Source organism: Poecilia mexicana, unplaced genomic scaffold, assembly GCF_051168715.1.
Source record: "Poecilia mexicana isolate PSO_F unplaced genomic scaffold, ASM5116871v1 scaffold_10, whole genome shotgun sequence".
Classification (NCBI taxonomy): domain Eukaryota; kingdom Metazoa; phylum Chordata; class Actinopteri; order Cyprinodontiformes; family Poeciliidae; genus Poecilia; species Poecilia mexicana.
Window position 1 is genome coordinate 13,035,755 of NW_028263379.1, and position 20,593 is coordinate 13,056,347.

A 20,593-nucleotide genomic window follows, 5' to 3' on the forward strand; every position below is an offset into this window, starting at 1 on the left:
ACTGACGATCGCAGTGTTGGCATGCAGGCGTAGGCAGGTGAGCAGGCACATGCAGCCAACATGCGCAGGATGGCGGTGGGCGGGCGATACGCGGCGGCGGTGGGCTGGGGAGGCTGTTGTCAGTGTCACCTGAGGGCCGACACGCTGTGTGCATATTTAGTCACAGAAGGGGGGCAGAGGACGTGTGCAAACTACTCAGACACAGTTTGTGATTGTGTGTCAACTTTGACACCAACAGGCTGATGCCTGTTACAGTTGCTGGGGATAATTCAGAATCATCAGCAAGGTTCTGTTGATTAGTTACTGCAGAAAACACAAAATCTTAGCAGGTGTTTTTGGTCCGGTTTCTTTGTGTGTTTGAAATGAGACTAAAATAACTTAGATGTAACTTTTCAGCAAGACATAACATCTTAGTTTAAGTAAATAATTCCCCAATATTGATGAAAAAGTATTGGTTCTATTGGCAGATTATTTCAATTGCAACATGGGAAAAATGTCGTATAATAAGTGAAATAATCTGCCAGTAGAACTGCTGCTTTTTCATCAATATTAAGAAATAGTTGACTCAAAACAGGCTCCTATATCTTTCTGAAAAGTTACAGTTAAGTTAGTTTTCTTCTTTCAAGTGGACTAAGGTATTCACACTATAAACTAAACCAAAAATACTTGATAACATTTTGTATTTTTGTAGTATATGAGAAGTTTGTCTCACCTGCAGTAGATAACACCCTCCTTATCTAGCATCTCTATAAACATAATTGTAAAAAAAAAAAAAGTTATTGCACCATTTCAGTTTTATGAGTAATATTCACTACACAGAGTGTTTATCTCTGTTAAATTTAATTATTTTAAGCTTTTCTGTCCGTCTCTGTTACGGATTATGGCTCTGCACACTAAACACACGAAACTGCTGCCAAATTCTTTGTTTGTGCTCACAATAACCTTTACCATTACAAATATGTGCAAAACTTTGTCAATAGTCCGTTACTGTCGAGAAAATAAAATTTCCATTAAAATGACACATAAATACGTTTGTTCGCACCAAATCATTAAAAAACGTGTTGTGCCATCATCCTCTTATCTCTTCCTGTCATCGTCTTTGTCGATTCCACCAGTAGTAACATCTGATTGTTGATCACATGACTTGATGTGAAAAAAGTGTTTCCATTGCAGTAGGAGGATCTTAAAGAGACAGAGGACAATTTCAAGGTTTGACGTCGCATCTATGATGCGACATCAAACTAAAGTTTTAGTACAACTAAAGGTAACATAGTTACTTAATTGCGCCATTAAATTTTACTATGTACCTTTTATAGTACATAATACTCCCCGTTTAAGAAGAATCAAGTCTGCTCTGGTACGACCTGGACTAGCCATTAGCTTTAGGCTCCGGGTTCAATTAGTCAGGATTCATGCTAAATAAAGACACCAAGAGTTCAGAACCTTTTAGACCATTTCTCACTAAATGTCAGATTCACTGTGAAGTATATTTAGTAAAGAAACTTCTTATGGCTGATTCAAGATGGTTATGAAATATAAAGAAGCCCACATTTTCTTTTTTCCGTTACCTCAGCAGCGTAATAGCAGTGCAAACTGAATTCCTCTGAGTGGTGCTCAGCATTAATTACATTCTTCTGCTGCAATCATTGTGTAACCAGGGTTTAAACTGGGACAGGGCTGTCTGGGGCTCAGCCCACTGTCCAGTGTAGTTGGGATTCAGCCATCATCAGAAGACGTATCTCTGGATCTAAAGATATTGCGACAATCTGTGACTCAGTCATGGTAGGGAGCTGCGGAGCTGTTTGACTCTGAGAAGCCAGCAGGCTCCGTCATGCAGGACATATGGAAATATTTAGAGTAGTTTTCTCATCACGAAGCAGTCACATAAAGCTAACAGGCGTCCTGGTTTCAGTTCGACAGGGGCACTTAATATTGTCGATACATTAACAGACAGAAAATAGGCTCCCTCTGTAACTCCAATTAATTGCATTTGATGGTGAACATAACTGCTTGGCTTGGAATGTAGAGATTGCCATATTTTTAATAATTTAGCCAACTTGTCCTGATCAAAAGCCAAGAATATCCCTCAGTGATTTATGATTTGACTGCTTCTCAGACTAAGCTACAGACGCCCTGCAACCACAAACTTCAACGTATTTTGAGTTTCAAAGTGATAAACAGAAAGTTGTGCGTAATAGTGAGGAGGAAAGACGGTAATGTAGCGTTTTCTTTTTCATATGAATCAAAATCATAATAGTGTGGTGTGCCTTTGTAGTAAGCTGCATTGTTTTGTAGAACCACCTTTTGCTGCCAATTACTGCTGCAAGTCTTCGTCATGTTGTTGAAACATGAAAATGATCTAAACCCGTCAGTGTTTTAGCTCCTCCTCTATGGTTGGAGGTAAATTAGTTTTCTTTCAGGATTTCACTGCATTCATCTGATCTATCTTCACAGCTTGCCTGATCAGCTTTCATGTGTCCACAGTATGATGCTGCCACCTCCGTGTTTAGTGTATGGATGGTGCAATGTTAGATTTCTGCAGCAAATAACATTGGGCACAAATGCCTTAATCTTCATTTATCTGTTGGTTTTAGAAGACAGCAGAAACATAGTCTTGACTAAACAATCGATGGAAAAATTTAATGGGTGGGAATTTTTTTCAAGGCATTGCATGTTATTGGGTTACATCCATCAGGAAATCTTCTGGGCTGTCCCTAAGTTGTTGCAGTGTAGCTGCAGTCAGGGCGGGGCGGCTTTGGTTCATTGAAGAGCTGAAAACATGGTGCAGAAAAACCCAACCCTGCAAACGGTTTGTCGGTAACATGCTGTTTAACAAGATGGAAGCTTTTTAGAGGAAAATGTGTTTCATAAGGCAGCTGACCGTCTTCATTTGAACCGTCAATCTGGTTGGAGTAAAATGTCAGAGCAGCTGGTGAAACTTTTTATCATTTCCTAACCAGCCACCGCGCATTGCTGAAACATCTGCTGTTTTTGTCTCTTTACCTAAACAAGCAGGTATGACCATTAATTATTTTTAATGGGTAGAAATGAATAAGTCTCCGTTTTTCTTGTTTGTATGTTTAGTGAATTTCTCCAAAATTTTAATCCTCAAAAGCTTAGCTTCAAATGAAACATTCAATATATATATATATATATATATATATATATATAAAAACAATTTTTAACTGGAAGAGTAACAAACTGCACACATTAATATTATTCAATTGATTTAGTTGACTTTGAAATAAAATTTTAAATTCAAGCTAATGTCTTTATATATGTAACACAGTTGTTTTTTTTTAAACCTGGATAAAAACCTCATGTTTCCTCGGCAGAACAAGATGGAAAAACAAGACAATTTCAACATTTAGATGTTTTAAATCATATAAAACTTCTACAACCAAACATCGCTGCCTCCTTGTTCTATAGGCCTTTAAAACGGTTTTAAAATCTGATAGAGAAATAAAATAAAAAGTAATTGGTCCAAATATTGTATTGCTTTAGCTCTATTTGTAAAATAATAGATGTAGATTTTTTCTTTCCTAAAGTCTAGAGAAAAAAAAAAGCACGTAATGTTGGGGATATTTCTTATTAGGCAAAGTTTTCATCTACATTGATGGAAAATGAAAGTAGTTTCTATGTAACGCAGTCATCTATAATGTTGTATTTATATTTATTTGAAGTCCTAAATCAGCATTTTTAAAAAGGGCAATATAAATAAGCTCATTTATTTGTAAAATAAAACTTATTTGCCAAATATCCATGGACTGGGCACCAGTGTCTTCAACACCAATTTTTCAAAAAATTACTTTTAATATTGCAAAAAATATTTATTTTTGTGGTTTAAAGCCTTTTAACTAAGACAGCATAGCCCATGTAAGCCCCTCCTCCACCTGTTGCTACAAACTCTCTACAAACTGAAAGAATGAGAGCAATTTTACAAGAAAGAAAAATCAGGTTGTTTTTATTTAACTATTTCCGGTTGGGATAAAATCAATCCTGTATTATTTTCTACACATATGAATATGTCTAGAAAAGTATCGTTTGTGTTTTTTAAACAAGAGCAGCCAGACATTTCAGAAATCCAACTTTTGCACATTGAAAACCATGAAACTGCTTTTATTTTACCTGTGGTCATCATGCAGTGAGAGCATCAGATTGGCCGTAGTTTTCTGTGTTATACAATAGTGAGTTTTTCCTTCTGGGGCTGTTTATGTAGCTGAGCAGGTTTCTCTCTGTGGGTTACAGAACCTCGTGCTCATCCTGTTCCCTCTCACTCTCCTGAACAGCTGAGTGACAAAAGCCTCCGCTGAGCAAAGTCATGTGTTCCCCTCTCTTCTTTATCTCCGGCCGCCAGTCCTTCCGCATGCTGCTCGTTATTTGCTGCTGCGTCCAACACAGATGAAAAACCCTCATATTTTTCTGCTAACTTGCACATTCTAAACCTCTCGGTATAAGAAAGCAGTTGTGTTTCAACCGGGGCATTATAACGATCTCGGGGTAAGACGGAGAGCTGGAAACAGGAAGTCCGAGGCCTGCATGGAGCACCCTCCATTTTTTATGAGTGTTTTTTGTTTTTTTTTGTTGCTGTGTCGTGTGTGTTGGTGCGCGCGCCTTGTGTTTGTGAGGTCGCCCCTTTTATCCTCGTCTTTCAGGATGGAGGAGAGTGAGAGTGTTTGTTTGTTTTTTCCGCATTCTCCGCAGGGACTATTTCAGCTGAGGGCAAAGAACACAGAGAAACTTTGAAAGAGCTTTTATGTACTTTTGAGTGAAATGATCCTAAGAAAGGCTTTTTATATATATAAAAAAAGAAATACTTTTTATTCAAGCTTCCACATCCAGAAGGGCACTTATTCAATTACCAAGCTCCCTTCCTCGCTTTTTACATCCATCAATCCGGCCTCTATTCTTAGGCCGGCTTCTGTAGTGTGTGTGTGCGTGTGTGTGTGTGTGTAGGAAATGCTGTGGGCAAAGAGCATGAGCTTAGTTGTAAGCAATGTAGGGCATGTCAGTGAGTATGCAGTGAGTCAGTGATTTGTAACCACTTTTTGGCCATATTGTAGCTTCAAATGATCGCCCAGCCAGAATAAAAGAAAACATGCAGTCTTACTAATCTTACTCATGTTGAAAGTTTCTTTAAAAAAAAAAAAGAAAGAAAAGTTTTCCACCTTGTTCTTTTTCCTTCTTTTTTCTTGCTTTTTAAACCCTTATGTCTCATTTTGTCACGTTACAACCACAGATCTTGATGTAGTTTTAGGAGATTTTCACAGAATCTAGTGCGTTGCTGTGAAGTGGAAGGAAAGTGATACATTATCAGCTCTCCAGAGTCAAAACACCTTCCTCTGCAATTCTTCTGAGTTTTGTTTCTGCCAGTTTTATGCAGTCACAGACTTGCATTACTGCCCAATCTTCTTTGCAGAATACCTCAAGAGTGTGTCTTTGAAGAGCAGTTTTCAACTCTTGCCACAGATTCTCAATTTAGATGGAAGTCTTGACTTGGACTAGGCCGTTCTGAGTCTCTGCTTGGCTGTTTAGGTTTGTTCTACTGGGATCTTCTAAATGTTTTTTTTTTTTTTTTTTCAGGATTATTCAGTTCATTTTTTCTTTTGTAATAGAAGATGCTCCATCTATTCTTAAACAATTAGTTTGACAGCATTGTGAGTTTCCAATAGGAATGATGAATGGCAACAGCGTGACAGGCACAATCAGTACGCGCTGCACGTTGTTCAGACGCTAAAGGAAGCAGAAAGCGTCGCCGTAGCAATCGCTGAACGCACGTCTAGGACTACGTTAAGCTACATCACAATCACAGCGCTCCCTGTCAATAGCAACTGGGAAATGGAAAATGTTTTTCTGAAGATGCTGTAAAAGACAAAAGCTTGTGGTAAAATTAGTAAAAAATCAGCATTTTTTTGAGGCATAAATATAATATTTTAACTTTTCTATTTAGTAATATTTAAATCTCATTCTCATGAACTCATCATGTCTCATATTCTGACTTTCAGGTATGGCTGCTCTAGAAAATCATTCTCATTTCTAATGCGTTTCTTTAAGACACCAGTCAAAGAAGCTAAACTGGACATAGCAGCTGCAGTCATATTTTCACATTTATTGATACTTTCATTGAACAGAGAAGACAGTAAAGCAAACATCCTCACAACACTGTTTTAAACATCATTAATTGGAATGTATCAACAATGATAAATCAGAATGAACGATACAATACGATAAACGATACAATAAATACCATGAGATGCCTGGAATATTTTACAACCTAACCAGCTTTAAATTTCCTCTGACCCGTCTGCTGTTTGTTCTCTCTCTCCAGCGAACAGCTGGATTTATGCTGAAATATTGCACACAGATGGATTCTTATTAAAAATGCAGGTGGTTGCACATGACTTCATTTCCAGGTGTCGGAGTGAAAGAGACCTGAATACAGATCCATGCCACACTATTTAGATTTTTACTTGTAAGAACGTGCTTAGATAAAACCCTCAACAGTCCCATTGAGGTTTTCTGACGGAGTCGTCAAAATGTGAGAGCCACTTGGTATTAATGTCCTGCATGAGACTGCAGCAAAGTAAAAACAAACTCGTTCTGTCGCCCTCACTTTGGCTTCTCGACTCGCTTTTAACTGCTGCCTCGTCACTCAGTAGCCCAAGAAGCGAAAGGCTCCCACAGGTTTGACAGATAAAAGTCTCTGTGCTTCATTTCTGTTTGACATTTTAGCTCCCAGAGAAAAAAAAAAGTTTCCTCCCTTTCTTTCCCTCCTTCGATCTCATAAACACACACATTCGGCGCTCCTGTTGATGCGGGTCCATCTTCTCTCCTCCTGTCCATCTTCCAGGCAAAATGGGGCCTCAGACAAAGGAGAAGGAGGCTAACTCAGTGATCTGAATCAAATGGCAAGAAGAGGAGGGTAGCGGAGGAAGAGAGGAGTGATGGGTGCCAAGGAGGGAGCACGGGGGAGGCATGAGGGGCTAGATGTGTATTTTTTCTGACAGGTTGAAGCCTCCTCTGAGCTGACCCTCTCCCTGCTGGGAGACATGTCTCCTGGATGTGGGTGGGGTGAAGCAGAATGGAGAATAGGAAGAAACTATGAAAAGGAGCAATGAACTGTTATGATGGGGGGGGAAGCCTGGCTGAACGCGGCAGTAATAATCGGTGAGCCGGCGCGTGTATTCATCTTGCTGACACGCAAACTCTTCCTCCTGCGTATCTTTTATTTTCTCCTTTTTGATTAAACGTCTCGGGTTAGATTAAAACCAAGTAGTTAGTGCACAAATGTTGAGGTGAAGTGACACAGAAGACTCGACTGCTGTCTGGATCATTTTAAAACTTCATGTTCTGCAAAAGAAAGTATTGATTTGTTAGCAGAAACACTCCAGTCAGGCAGACTGGACAAATACGGTGTCGAGTGACTTCCAGTGACCGCTTGGATGAGAAGAACAAACATGGTTACAAAAAAAAAAAAAGAAGAAGCTAGATCACTGCTTTGAGGCGCCAAGGGAGTCTTTAAATGTGCAGCAGAGGAGTAAAAAAAAAATGGTAGATATCCTCAAAAGGTTCTTGGAGGAGTTCAGAACCGATTCGTTATTCATACCGGGGAGAAGATCAGTGGACTCTCGAGTACAGAGAGTTAATTATCTCATCTTTCTGTGCAAAATAAATCTGGTTTTAAAAAGACACATTTTCCTCTTCCCACCCTCCCAATTATAACCAGAAACTAACTAAACTCATAGGCCACTTTATTAGGCACACCTTGTTCTCTTGCTGCTTTAATTCTTCAGGGCGTTGACTGAACAAGATGTCTGAAACATTCCTGAGATTTTGACACAGAAGCTTCATATAGTACAGCGAAGTCATGATGACAAAACCAGTTGGAGATTGTTGTGAAATGATGCATCAGATGATGGGTCATCTTCACAGTTTGGCCGGTGCAGAGTTTTATTTTTATGACTGACACTGTCGTCAAAGTCTCCAATACAGGAAAGGTCGCTAGATTTGTTGCTTTCCTTTTTTAAAAAGAATAAATGTCTGAAAAGTTGTTAAATATAGTGACAAATTGATTAGGTTGGCAACAGCGGGGTGACTACTGTTAACCTGTGACCTGGTGGTCGAGTCGGTCAGTTTGTCCTCTCACTTCGGAGCAAAAGGGGACGGTGGTTGATTTTCGGGTCTTTGCAGAAGCAGATGAGATCGGTGGATAAGACCGGTTTCACATGTAAGAATCGGTTGATCACCAGTTATCCAAAACTCAGGAAATTGGGGCAGATTGAGTTTTAAAACCACTTTAGCATCTCACATGCTAAACCGGTTTTAAAATCATCTTTCTGTATTTAATATATGTGCTAAAATGTAATCTGATGATAAAATAATGATGTTAAACAAACAGCCTTTTCATGTCAGATGTATATGATCAGATCATCAGTTAATGTTTACGGTAAGAGGCTGTAAGCATGCATTATGATTGTCCAGTCATTTATAAAAGAACCAGAGGCGACGTCACATGGTGTGAGAGAACATTCTACTACTCAGCTCTGCAGTTTAATGCATTTTGTGAAAAGTTCAATCAGTGATCAATAATTACTACTGGAGATGCATTGTAATTGTTTTTGTTGGGTTTTATTTGGATTACTGTATTTTCAGCAAGGCAGAGAGATGCAGCTCTATAAACTAGTCCTGTTCTGTTACTTTTAATTATTGTTGACATGATAAAATGTGTCTGTTTTGAATTATTTAAGAAATCTGATCTATTGAAGATTGGTATTGGCGGCTCAGATCCTCTTTGCATCACCTTTTAATTAAGTTGAAGTCATTTTTATCGACACGAGTTTTAAAATGTCTTTTAGATTTTCCTCCTGTTGCCTGACAGTGTTTGGATTCATGTAGTTTGGTGTTTGGCGGCATGTCTGGACGTGTTCAAGGGAAACAATCTGGGATTAGCTTCCTTTAAGAGGGAAGCTTAGCAAACTTTAACTTCACAGATGTTTGGCTCACTTGTGAATAATGTTAGCCTGAGCGCAGTGAGAGATGGATGACTTCCTGTTGGTGGGTCTTCTTGGAGATAAAATGTTTATTGATCAAATGGATCAATTGTGATGCTCATTTTGTGTTCTTCGTAATCAAAGAAACAAATCTTTATGTAGCTGTTACCACGTTTTAATGAGGTTGTGTGACAGGAAATCTTTTTGTGAAGAATGTTGTTTTGGTGTGCATCACGCAGAAGCAGTCAAAAGTTTGACCATAATAAAAAATAAATCGCCTCTGTGTTTTATTTCTCCCTCAGATCTTCAGAACCAGAAATACAGTTTCAAGCAGGAAGAAAACATAAAAGTGCTTCTGATTCCATGAAATGATGCAGATAAAGTCTGAGTGCATCATGGACGTCGGGTGATGGGATGTAAATGCCGTCTTGATGGTTAAAATTAAATTTCAATGAGTGCTGGATGATAGCACCACTAGAGATAAGTAGGGTAATGAATAAGTAACAGAGTCGACATGTATCTAGGTTATATTTAGGTCGTATATTTAGCCTTTAGATTAGCTACAGTAAGAAGTTTTTCTGCTGCCTCATCCCAGGAGTCTGTGCTGGCCTCAAAGTTTTCTTTCATTTAGAAAAGATTTTCTTTGTTTTTATTGCAGACTGAAATGTTCACATTGCACTGAAGCTCTCCTATAAGAGTCATTTTAAACAAAAGCTCTATCTCGTTAAAAATATATATATTTTTCCTCACTGTTTGACATCAAATCAGCGGAAACTTCCTGTTTTAACTCTGTCAGGGTTACCAGTGGCTTTGGTTTGATAAAAGCCAGAAGAATTGATTTTTTTTTCCTTGGCTTTTCTTCCTCAGACTACTCACAATGGTGGATTTTGTTTTACTTTTAGCTTTATTTTTATGGTCCAAAGTATATTGTTCAACTTCCTTGGTGATGTTTTGAAATGAAGCTTCAATATTTCCTCCTGATGCCAAATATTTTGGGAAGTGCACCAGTCCCTCCTGCAGCAAAACACCAACATAACATGATGCACCCCGCCACTGTACTTCACAGTTTGGATAAATCCATTGTTTAGAGAGCCAGAATGCCTGCTGGAGTAGCTTTGCTTCATGTTATAGTTTATTGCTATATTAAATTTGCTCTTATCTACACAGAGTTTTTATGGTGGTAAACCACCGTAATCTTAACAGCCTCTTATCCTACAGGTAATTACGAGGGGAGAAGTGTAATCTTATAAAACAGAGATTGCACAGTTTGACCCGGTTGTGTGCTGACATGTAACTTTTGCACATAAACATTAGACCCAAATGAACTGGCCAAGATACAAATTCACCACATTCATCAAACTGTTGTGTTTAAGAGCAAAGGGCCGACCGAATGTGATTTCTCCTCCGACTGAATTAGCTCAGGTGGAGAGGGAATCGTTATTATCTTCTTTGTCTCATCTCCATAATGTTTGCGTATTTCATTAGGGGGGATGCAGAATGAAACATAATTATGTTGTACCCCAGCTGACAACTGCTCTGTCACTGGGTGCATTAAAAACATGGCCGTGAAGAAAGACCACGCAGCGCCGGCTCATCTCTCACAGTTTGACAAGGCTACTTACTCTGAGTTCGTGAAAGAAGCTAATGCTTGCCTCGTACACACAACCGTAACCTTAAGCTCATTAGAGGAACAAACTTTCTCATTTCGAGCTCCTCCATCCCAGCAAAGACTGAAGAGCAATTAAACCAGAGCAGACAAATAAACTGAGGGGGAATAATCTTTCTGAATCACCTGGAAAGTCAAGTAGATAAAAAAACAAACAAAAAAACTGGGTTTCTCTATAAGGTGCAGTCGGAAAGTCTTGTAAGAAACTAGGTTGGCCTATTTCTGCATGTTTACTTGCAGCCAAGTACAAATTAACCTCCCAAGATCAACAATAAACCTAATTAGAGTCGTGTTCGGCTGCACACATCTCTAAACACAGATCACAGCTTGTTGGGAGATGAATCTCCATCTGTCTGGCTGAACAGTGGGAGGAGGAGAGTCTGAGAAGATCCGTCCCAGGATTCCTCTAGTGGAGCGCGCCGTGTGTGTGTGTGTGAGAGGGGCCAGGGGGTTGCTTCCCCCATGTCAGCTCGTGTTTTATGATGTCACGCTGCAGAGGGGAAGTGGGACATGGCACGTACAGGGAGAACACGCCGCTGGATTTGAGGATGTTATGTGAAGTTGGGGGGAGGGGGAGTCCTGTCACGCTAAGGGGCTCAGACAGGAGCAGCTCTGCCCTGCTACCCGACACTCACCACTGTAGCTCAGGCTGCCAGACGCTCGAGGAACACAAAAGTGTGGGATTGATATTTTGCTATGTTACGGACACAAGCATGATTGGATTTTATATGATGTTCCAACCCTTGATTGTTGATAGTAGATCAAATCTGTTTATGATGGTTTTCCAGGCACGTAGCGCCATTTTACCACACAAAGAACTAAGTTACCTCTAGTTGTTTTAAAAAGGCCATGTAACTTAAGACATTTGATTTTTTTAATTTATTGCCTTGAAGTTGGTCCTCTGTCTTGTCAAACTCCTGCCCTTTCTGAAGCCCCTCCTTCAGGAAGTCATCACAACATGGCTCCTCTATTAACCCTTTAAAAACGCGTTGCACTGAGAAGTAGTTTCACCAGGTGTTTGCTAATTGCTACTGGCTAGTCTAAAGGAGCTAAGAGAATCGCGGGGGAGTTCGACTTTATGAAATGAAAGCTCAGAAGATTATTTCATGCTTATTTGGGAAATGCTTTAATCTCCCATGACAACCATTCAGGGGTGACTAAACATTTGCTCTCTCCGATCGCTGCCTTTTCGACAAAGCTCCTCCTTGGAGCTGCAGTCTCCAGCCGGGTTTCTACTTCACAGAACACCCCTCCCCACATGTTCCCCACTCCGCTCCTCCAGACTAGCAACAGCAGCTATTAGCAAACACCTGGTGGAACTGTGTGTCTGCTGAGCTCGTCATATGAGCTACTTCTCAGTCCGACATTTGCCGAAACTGTTATAAACGTCTTTCCAGAGAAATGTTGTGATGACTTTCTGAAGGTGGAGTGTTGGAAAGAGTAGGAGCTTCTTAAAGAGACAGAAGCCTAATTTGAAGTTACAAAGTAATTTAAAAAAAAGTCTAATTCATGTTTGAGATATAGAGTTTTTTTTAATAACTGAAAGTATCTTGTGCTATGAAATAGCACTATGTGCATGGAAAATGCATAATACTTCTCCTTTAGTCTCCTAGACTTTGACTAAGCCATTTAAATTCTTAAAAATGCCTTGACCCAAACCAGTCTGTTGTCGTCCTGATAGAAGGTGAGGCTCCATCCCAGTCTCAAGTGTTTTTTTCTTTGTTTTCCCAGGATCAATCTGCCTCCACCTGGTTTTTCTTCTTGCCTCTTTGTGGACTAATCATTGTTGGTGGGTAAAGATATTCTCTGACTTGAGCTCTGGATCGCTGCAGGTCTCGGTAAGTTTGCAGTTCAAAAGATACAATAAAAAAGGTTGGGAACTTGTTTTCAAGCCCAACTCTTCTTTAAACCTTTCCATAACTTTCTCTCTTACCTGTCTGCTGTGCTCCTTCATGCTCGTGATGCCGTTTGTTCACTAATATTCTCCAACAAACCTCTGCGGGTTTCACAGAACAGCTGCATTTCGTCTATTGAGTGAGCCATTTCTGCAGGCAGTTGGTTGCACTGCATTTTATTAAAAATGACGAATCATGAAAGCAGTGATATGCTTCTTTTTCTGAGCAATGTGTTTACTTCATTTTTCTCCAAATCCAGCACAGGTTGGTCATTTTTTCCCCCCCACCAAAGACACACAAAACTTGGATCCATTTCATTAATTCATCCGGTATAAAATATTAAACAAGTTATCGATTTCTCCTCTCTGCTTCTTGCTGCTCTTTAGTAAAGGAAGAGAAATTTGAGTCATAAATGTTGAATGATTTTGAAAAAGTCCCCCCTTTTTTTTTCTGGAGGTGTATTTTATTCTTTAAGCCCCTGATTATTTTCCTGAGATGCCACTAGAGCCGTGACAGCGTTTTCACTTTGCCGTTGACACTGGGTAAGATAAAGCAGTGGGAACACCGAGGTCCAAATATGTTGCTTTTATAGGGAGGAGCTGTCCCATTCATCATGTGCTGTAACACCCAGAGCTCTAGGGAAGCCCTGTCCATAAGTCAGCACAGGGCAGGTAGTGTCTGCTCTGCCAGATAATAAAGTGAAGATGGAACCTTTGACTGAAATAAATTGAAAAACAGGTAAAAATAATCAGTCGAAATGGGAAAATGTTGGTTTTTCCCCACTATTTGTTAACTCTGGCTGTAGTTTTGTATTTGAAATTGTTTTCATGATTGGTTTTCTTTGTTCCTCTGTGGAGGTCAAACTGATCAGTTTCACACCTGGGCTTTTTTTTTACTACACAGCTGTGTTGTGGTAATAGATGAGCACTTTGGTTTAAATAGTCTTACAAACAAGCAAGGCAATTCTCTGATGAAGACATCTAAACGATGTGGTGTGTTTGCTGCTGAAGCCATGCAGCTTTTTAAATGTGGAAGAATGAGGAACACATTATGCCTGTGTGAGTTTTGACAATTAGAGGATGCAGCTTGATTTTTATTGATCAAACCAGATGTCAGATTTGAGCATCATTTTTGTCTCCAGCCCAGAGAAAACTGCAGATTGTTTTCATTGTTTATATTTTTCTTAGCATTTGTAACCGGGCTCTTGGCTGCTATTGTGTAAAAACACGTTGGTTTTAAATGGCAAAATATAACAAAAATGAACATCATCCAAATAATGTTTAAACACAAAAGTAAATGTTCAGCTGTAGAAATAACCAACATACCTGTAGCATGGAACAGAAACCCTGTATTTCCACAACAGGAACATAAATTCAGTCAATCTATTCACCTACAATTATTTAACTACCACTGCTAAGAAGCAAAATACAAAAACAAGGATAATTTAAAAGGTTCAGCATATCTTTTATTTGAATTAGTGCTAATTTAGTTTAGACACTAATTTAGTGTCGAGATTGTTCAACCAGCTGAAATTGGATCCGCTAGACCAGACGGCTTCTATAAACACGGTTTCCTGTCACTTGGATGAAACAGAGAAGATACTGACTATTAGAAGCAACTCCAGAGAACCACTCAGAAAAATTCAGAATTTCCCTTTAATCTTAGATTTTTCTCAGGATTTTTTAAATAATTATTACATTTCATTTTTCTTTAATAGGGAAGAATTGTGGTTACATATTTTTCATGCAACCACAAAAAAAAAAAAAAAAAAAATTCTGTTGATAATCTGGATTAAAAAAAATAGAGACACAATTTTAGTTTTCAGAAATCAGTTTTAATAACAAAGTGGTTATTAATTTGTACCATTCTCCATTACATATTCCATGGAAGGACAGTCTTCATAACCATTTTGTTTTTCCCCAAGTTCTAAGCATACAAATAACCTCAAAATGTTAAAAATATAAATGTTTCTTAAGACAATAAAACATACTCGGTGACAAACAAAAGGAAGGTAGGCAGGGATACGGCAGCTTACGCATCGCGGTCAGACAGGGTTAGTCAACAAAAATAAGCTTTGCTTGTTGATTCAGCCGCAGACGAACTTCATCAAATCACCAGCGAAGTCTATCAAAGTGGGAAGAAGTGGATAGAAGTGGATATGTGGCAGCTGGTAACTGTTTACCAGAAGACATGCTTAGCAAATAGTTCACTCTGTTAGCGGCAATGTTGCCTTTACAAATCTTGGAACAAATCTTTCCTTTGTCTGCGCAGAGTATCTTGTAAAGTGCTCGGTCAGTGAGTGACTAGGAGCCTTAGAGTTGACCTTTGCACTTCATACCCCTGCCTCCTCACTTGTATGAGAACCATCAGCATTCAGTGGCGTGTAAAACTGTTCATTCCCCTTGAATTTATTCACAATTCATCACATTAAAACCACAAACTTTCTTGCATTTAATTTGGATTTTATGCGACAGGCCAACATAACATGCTACTGTGTATTTATGAAAGTGGATATTTGGATTTAAACTGGAGTTTCAGCTCTTTTGTGGCTTCTCATGTATTTTCCTTAGAAGAAAAGCATCCCCACAGCATGATGCTGCCACCTATTTGGTGCGTTATATATTAATTGGGTGACTTCTGAAGGCAATTTTTTTTTGCAATGAATTGTATTTAAGAGTGTTTCTGTAAATGCAACACCAATTAGCGTTATTACAGATAACGCCATTACAGATCCGCTTCCAAAAACACGGCATCCTTAAAAAGTCTTAAATTCAAGGTCTTAAAATGTTGTAAATAAATATTTTAAAAAGGCAAGTTTACTTTAAATATGTTAATTGTTAATTATGTTAATTATAGGTCCACATTATGACAGGACTACTTAATTGTATATTGTTTTTTCAAGCGGTACTTTTTTCTGTCAGGCTAAAGTTTGAGTCATGAACATCTTCATTGTGTTTTGACACTCGAGGTAGTTGAAGCTAATGCTAACTAGCTCTGCTAGTTAGCTAACTGGCTATCAAGGTTATTTATGAATTTATCATCTTTTTGAACATTTCTGTTGTGATTTAATTCATGATGGTCTTTAAAAAGTTCTAAAGTTGAGATGGTATAACCTGAGGAAACATCCCTTCTGGTATTTGTAGTTTTATCTTCATTTAGCCAATTGTAAATATTCCTTAGAATCTTTGAATCGGATTATTTTTGGTAACATTTTATTTTTAAATTTTGTCCTTACTGTATCGGTTTTTTTTAAAGTAACAATTCTAATGAAATGCTCTGAAGTTTGTGGTTTTAAATGTGAAACATCTCTGGTGCCATAAATACCCAAAGGTTATCATCATCAGCTGAGGTTTGTTAGTAACGAGCACAAAGATGAAGGTATGATTGACTGCTGTTCATACGACTATAATGGATCAGTTCAGGCTCGTCAACCTGAAAGGCTCCAGCTCTTACTTTCTATTAAAACACGATGGGATGAGGAGACGACAATCACAGCTACGATGAGGGATGTTTTCTTCTAGGAATCTCTTAATTTGACGTTTAGCAAAGTTTTTCTGTCCTGCATGTTGTCAAATTTCTTCAGCTTTCGGTTTGTGAAGCTGTTTTTGGTTGCAGGAACCTATTACAATAACTATTATTTACTCTACTTGTTTAAAAATGTTTTTTTTTTTTAGATGATAAATACATAACTTAAAATCACAACAAATCTACTTTAAAAACTGGTCATCAATATTGACCAAAATGAGACTTTTTATGATGTCTGTACAGCTTAAAGTCTAATTGAAAAGAACTTTCAGGGTTAAATAAGTTTTTTGAGCCAAACTGAATAATCAAAATGCAAAAAAACCTGCGTGGTTTTGCAGATAAACATCCAATATCATGGCAGATCTGTGTTGCTGGAGAACTGATCTAAAAAAAAAAAACAAAACCAGGTCTTATTCGAAGCTTAAAATTGCCCAGGTGTGGTGTTGCGAGGAACAAAGGGTGAGAAGTGATTACAGAGAGGAAATCACTTCTTTTGACAGCGCATCTCTATCACTGCTGTGTACAACACGTCCTCAAAACTGCCGCCACCGCAGAGTCCCTTATCCAGAAAACTCATTCTCAACGCTTTCGCTCTGTGACGGCTCCAACCTGATATTCAGCTCAGAGTTATTGTCTTCTTAAATATGCAGACTGCGCGGAGCGTTGTGGGCGCACCTCGAGCCGAGATGATGTGTAAAATTGCATTTTTTAGATGCGCGCGGGCAGACGGAGGGGAGGCTCCGTGAAACAGACGCCGGCAGATTGTTTAAATGAAAAACCTCCATCTATCCAGCCCAGGAGTCGAGACCACTGCATCCCATTTTCCCTGGGTTCCTGTTCGGATTACTGGGGCGGCATGAGGCGCGCAGGCACACGAAGCCCAAAGCAAAGTTATGCTAAAGTAACTTGTGTCATGGTAAAAGGGTCACTTATGTCATTAGTGCTCAGGAACCGGAAGGCGTTTGGAGACTCGCTCGCTAAGACAAGCATCATCCGGCCTGCTGTGGCCCTCCGTCTGTAATTCTGGTCATGCCCCGTCTCCGTGTGGATTTAATGGTTGTTTTTAGTAGCATCCGCTTACAGTCTAGTGAAGTGAGGGGGACAGAGCCGCCCTTAGCGTGAATATATGAATAAATAGTTTACATTGAAATGTGAAAGTGGGTCCTTGCAAAGAAGTGAACCCACAGACTTTCTGCAAGAGGAGAGCTCAGACGGTGTCGGAGATCCAGCAGAAGTATCCGCGCACCGATTGATTTCTGGAAACCTGTCGATTCTTGTTTCTGTCAGAGACAGAAATGAAACTGTCTTAACATTAAACTATTTCTCAGAAACATCCCTAGTGTTTAAAAAAACAAAGCAGGGAAATTCTCCAGTGTGGCTATTATTTTATAAGAAATAAATCCACTGTTAAATAGCTGCAATAAATGATTATGGAAGACGTTGGTCCCTGTGTTGGAGCACAATTTGATGCCCTACACACAGAAATGTTTTCTATACTTAAGAAATTACAAAAAAAAAAGTTATATTATGCGTTTTGAAAATACAAGTTACCCAGGATATTACTGTAATTATAACAGGCCTGTGATGTATTTGGTGAAAACAAAAGGCGGTGGTGTGAACTCAGGGTTGAGTTTGGTCATGACATCGTTGTTTTTACATCATACAAAATTAGAAAATAAATGCACAAAGTCAAATGTAAAATAATATGATTGTAGATTAACAATAAAGGCTCCCACATACTTGGGTGCACTTCCTGTCGCACAGAGTTCACATCGAACCGTTTCAAATGTGACGGTGAGCCGATAAGGTTGAAAGCCGATGCCAACTTGGGGACAAAATGGAGTCAGAATTTGAAGAGTGTCTGACATAAGAGATAAGAAATATAGTATGCTGCATTAATGAGGGAATATGAAGGAAAGAGTTGCACGTGATGTTTGCCGACAGTACGGCCGAGTATGTGGGAGCCTCAACTCTAGAGGGCCGGTTCTGTTGTGACCACTTGGCGTGGACGATGGTGGTGGCAGGAGTTCGCCCCACAATCTGCATTCGATCCCTGGCAGCCCTCAGCTTGTGGGCAGATGTGGCTACTCTCCAGTAGCTTGCCGCCATCGGTGTGTGTGTGAATGGGTGAATGACTGACTGTAGTGTGAAGCGATTTGGGCCTCTAGACTCGATACAAGGACAAGCCATTTATTATTTGAAATGTTACACACACACAAAAAATAAAAATAAAATGTAGTTCTTTTTAAGTTTCTTCCATGTTCATTTTAAAACACCTCAGAGTTAGTGAAACTGGCTGATTTCAGTAACAACTTCCCGTGTGAAGAGTGTTGTTCTGGTGCGCTCAGAAGATTAGAAGTAGATTCTGCAGGATTATAATTTAGTATCTAAGGGAGCAGTCATAGTTTTCGCACAGCTCAATTTTCAAAACTTAACCCTCCCCCACCCCATAATCCAGCTGTTTCTTTTTAGCCTTGTTGTTGAAAAAGTGCCATAAACACGTAATACATTTTGAACATTGAGGTGTGCCTTGTTGAAACCCTGTGTGACCTAAAGAGAGGTCTGAGTGTTCATGTTTTGTCCCCGACAGAGACCTGGATGCATTTAAAAATGTCAGCCTCTAATGGTAACAGCAAAACTAACCTCAGGACACAAATCGGCACCTGCAGGGTAAAAGTGAGATCACACAACACAACATTAAATCAACTAAAATGTCTTGCAGTTTGAATGTCAGTGAGTCACGTGCTCTGTGTTGGTGCAGGCAGCCGCCAGATCCTGTGGCTTTGTCGGAGTGCGAAGACACGGTTATTTCTGAACAAAGGACCTTAAATGTGATAATATTACCCTGTCCTCTCTTCCTTTAAGACTTGTAGTTTCCCTTTAAAGGACAGCTGTCCGTGTTCCTCCACACAAGCATGCAGTTTTCAGAAGTCCATCTTGGCTGAATGTCTCTCTGCAGCATACTGTTATGTTTCTCCTGTCAAAGCTGTGAGTTAATTGAAGCGTTTGGATTAAAATGTAGGTTCAAACCTGGAAAATTAACAGCTTTTTAAACATGTTTCAGTTCCAAAAAGCAAAATAAATCTTTAAGCAATAAAAAAAAGCATACAATAAATATGTAGAGTGTCCAATAAAGACTATAAATGTCTGGTTATTCCGTTCTGTAGGCAGTTTTCCATACTTGGTGCTGGGTAAGCCACAGTGAGGGAGGTGGTCTATCCCTCCTGATGTCTTCTTCATCATCTTCTCCTCCTCCTCCTCATCATCGCAGGCCTCTTTGGCACTTATCTAGGGTCTTGTAGTAGACGCGGGTAATCATCGAGCTTGGTGATTTGGGTTGTGGCGTGAGCGAGACCTTTCGATGACTGCACGGCGGTTGTCTGTTCAAGAAGAGATGGGGGGGGGGACAAACAGGTGAGACTGGAAAAGAAGAAGGAAGGGCTACACTGATTCATGATTGACAGAGGAGCCGAATTACATGAAAAAACTGTACAGAGAAACTAAAAGAGGGGAGTGGAGAAAAAAGGCTGATTGAGAGCAAAGCAGCAGGGGAGGACGGAGAAGCGAGGAGCTGCAGGAGCGGAGGGTGCTTGTGTCTGGTACCGTAGTAACTCCCTTCATCTCCTGATCCTGGCTTCTTCTTAAGAGACCCTCAGTTGTCCTCGCATCAGATGTGACATATGCACAGCAAATGAAGGAAATGCAGGGAAACATACAAACAAAAGAGCAGGGACAAAGAGGATGACACACGAAGGGTGTTTTTCTGTTAGCATCAGCTTGTTACTGCCAGTGTGGATCCTCTCATCTGACCTAAGACAATGTTGATTTTGCAGTTTTATGGGGCGTTAGAAAAACTTTGGCACCTCAGCTCACTTTCGAAGCTAATTTCTCTCCAGCTGTGAGCACTTTAACAATTGCTTTACAATTGAACTTCACATTTTGTCACATTAAAACCACTGACATCACTCATATGAAAGATCAAAACAAGGCTGTGTGCAACTACAGTGGATGGGAAACAAAGTTGTTGCAAGTCTTTTGGAGTAAATAGCCTGCTTTTCACATCTAGAGACTAAAGTTTCTGTCCTTTCTTCTATGAAGATAGGAGAGAAAATGGAGATGCTTCTATCTAATCAAAGGGTCTGCAGCTCCAGTCGTCCGTTGCCGGTAGCCGTGCTTCCAATATTTTTTCTTGTATCACATTTGAAAACTTTGATGGAAATGGTTAAAATTCAAAACAACTTCCTCAATTTTCCAAAAAAAGTTTTTATGCTCACTTGAGGTGGTTTTAGGCTTTTGTGGAAAAAAAAAGAAGAGAGATGGAAACATATTTGCTAAACAAGTTCTGATGCTGCAAACCTTCCCAGCCACTGGTGGTTCTGCTTCACTGGAGGCAGGAAACTCTGAGAAATATCTAAAGCCAAACCTCCAGCTTTGCGATGTGTGGTCCATGTTAGTTTGCAACCTCTACGTCTTGTTAATTACACCCACTCTCTGTGGAGCCTGTTTGATTTGCTCCA

The 20,593-nt window shown here is 39.5% G+C and overlaps 1 protein-coding gene and 1 long non-coding RNA gene across 8 annotated transcripts in view; one reads left to right on the plus strand and one right to left on the minus strand.

Annotated features, from left to right (window-relative positions):
* Window positions 1–18,926, plus strand: part of LOC106915056 (uncharacterized) — a 152,560-nt gene extending 133,634 nt beyond the window's left edge. The window contains exons 2-4 of one of the 2 annotated variants that reach the window (XR_015764464.1): window positions 12,388–12,494; window positions 18,667–18,752; window positions 18,838–18,926. This is a non-coding gene — a long non-coding RNA (uncharacterized LOC106915056). The remainder of the gene's footprint in view (window positions 1–12,387; window positions 12,495–18,666; window positions 18,753–18,837) is intronic. The other variant, XR_015764465.1, reaches the window with a different exon arrangement.
* diaph2 (diaphanous-related formin 2) overlaps window positions 14,364–20,593 on the minus strand; it is a 440,846-nt gene continuing 434,616 nt past the window's right edge. For all 6 annotated transcript variants that reach the window (XM_088009428.1, XM_088009427.1, XM_088009429.1 and 3 more), the window contains one exon: window positions 14,364–19,456. In XM_088009428.1, the coding sequence (XP_087865554.1) occupies window positions 19,392–19,456 (65 nt within the window). In that variant the 3' untranslated portion in view covers window positions 14,364–19,391. The remainder of the gene's footprint in view (window positions 19,457–20,593) is intronic.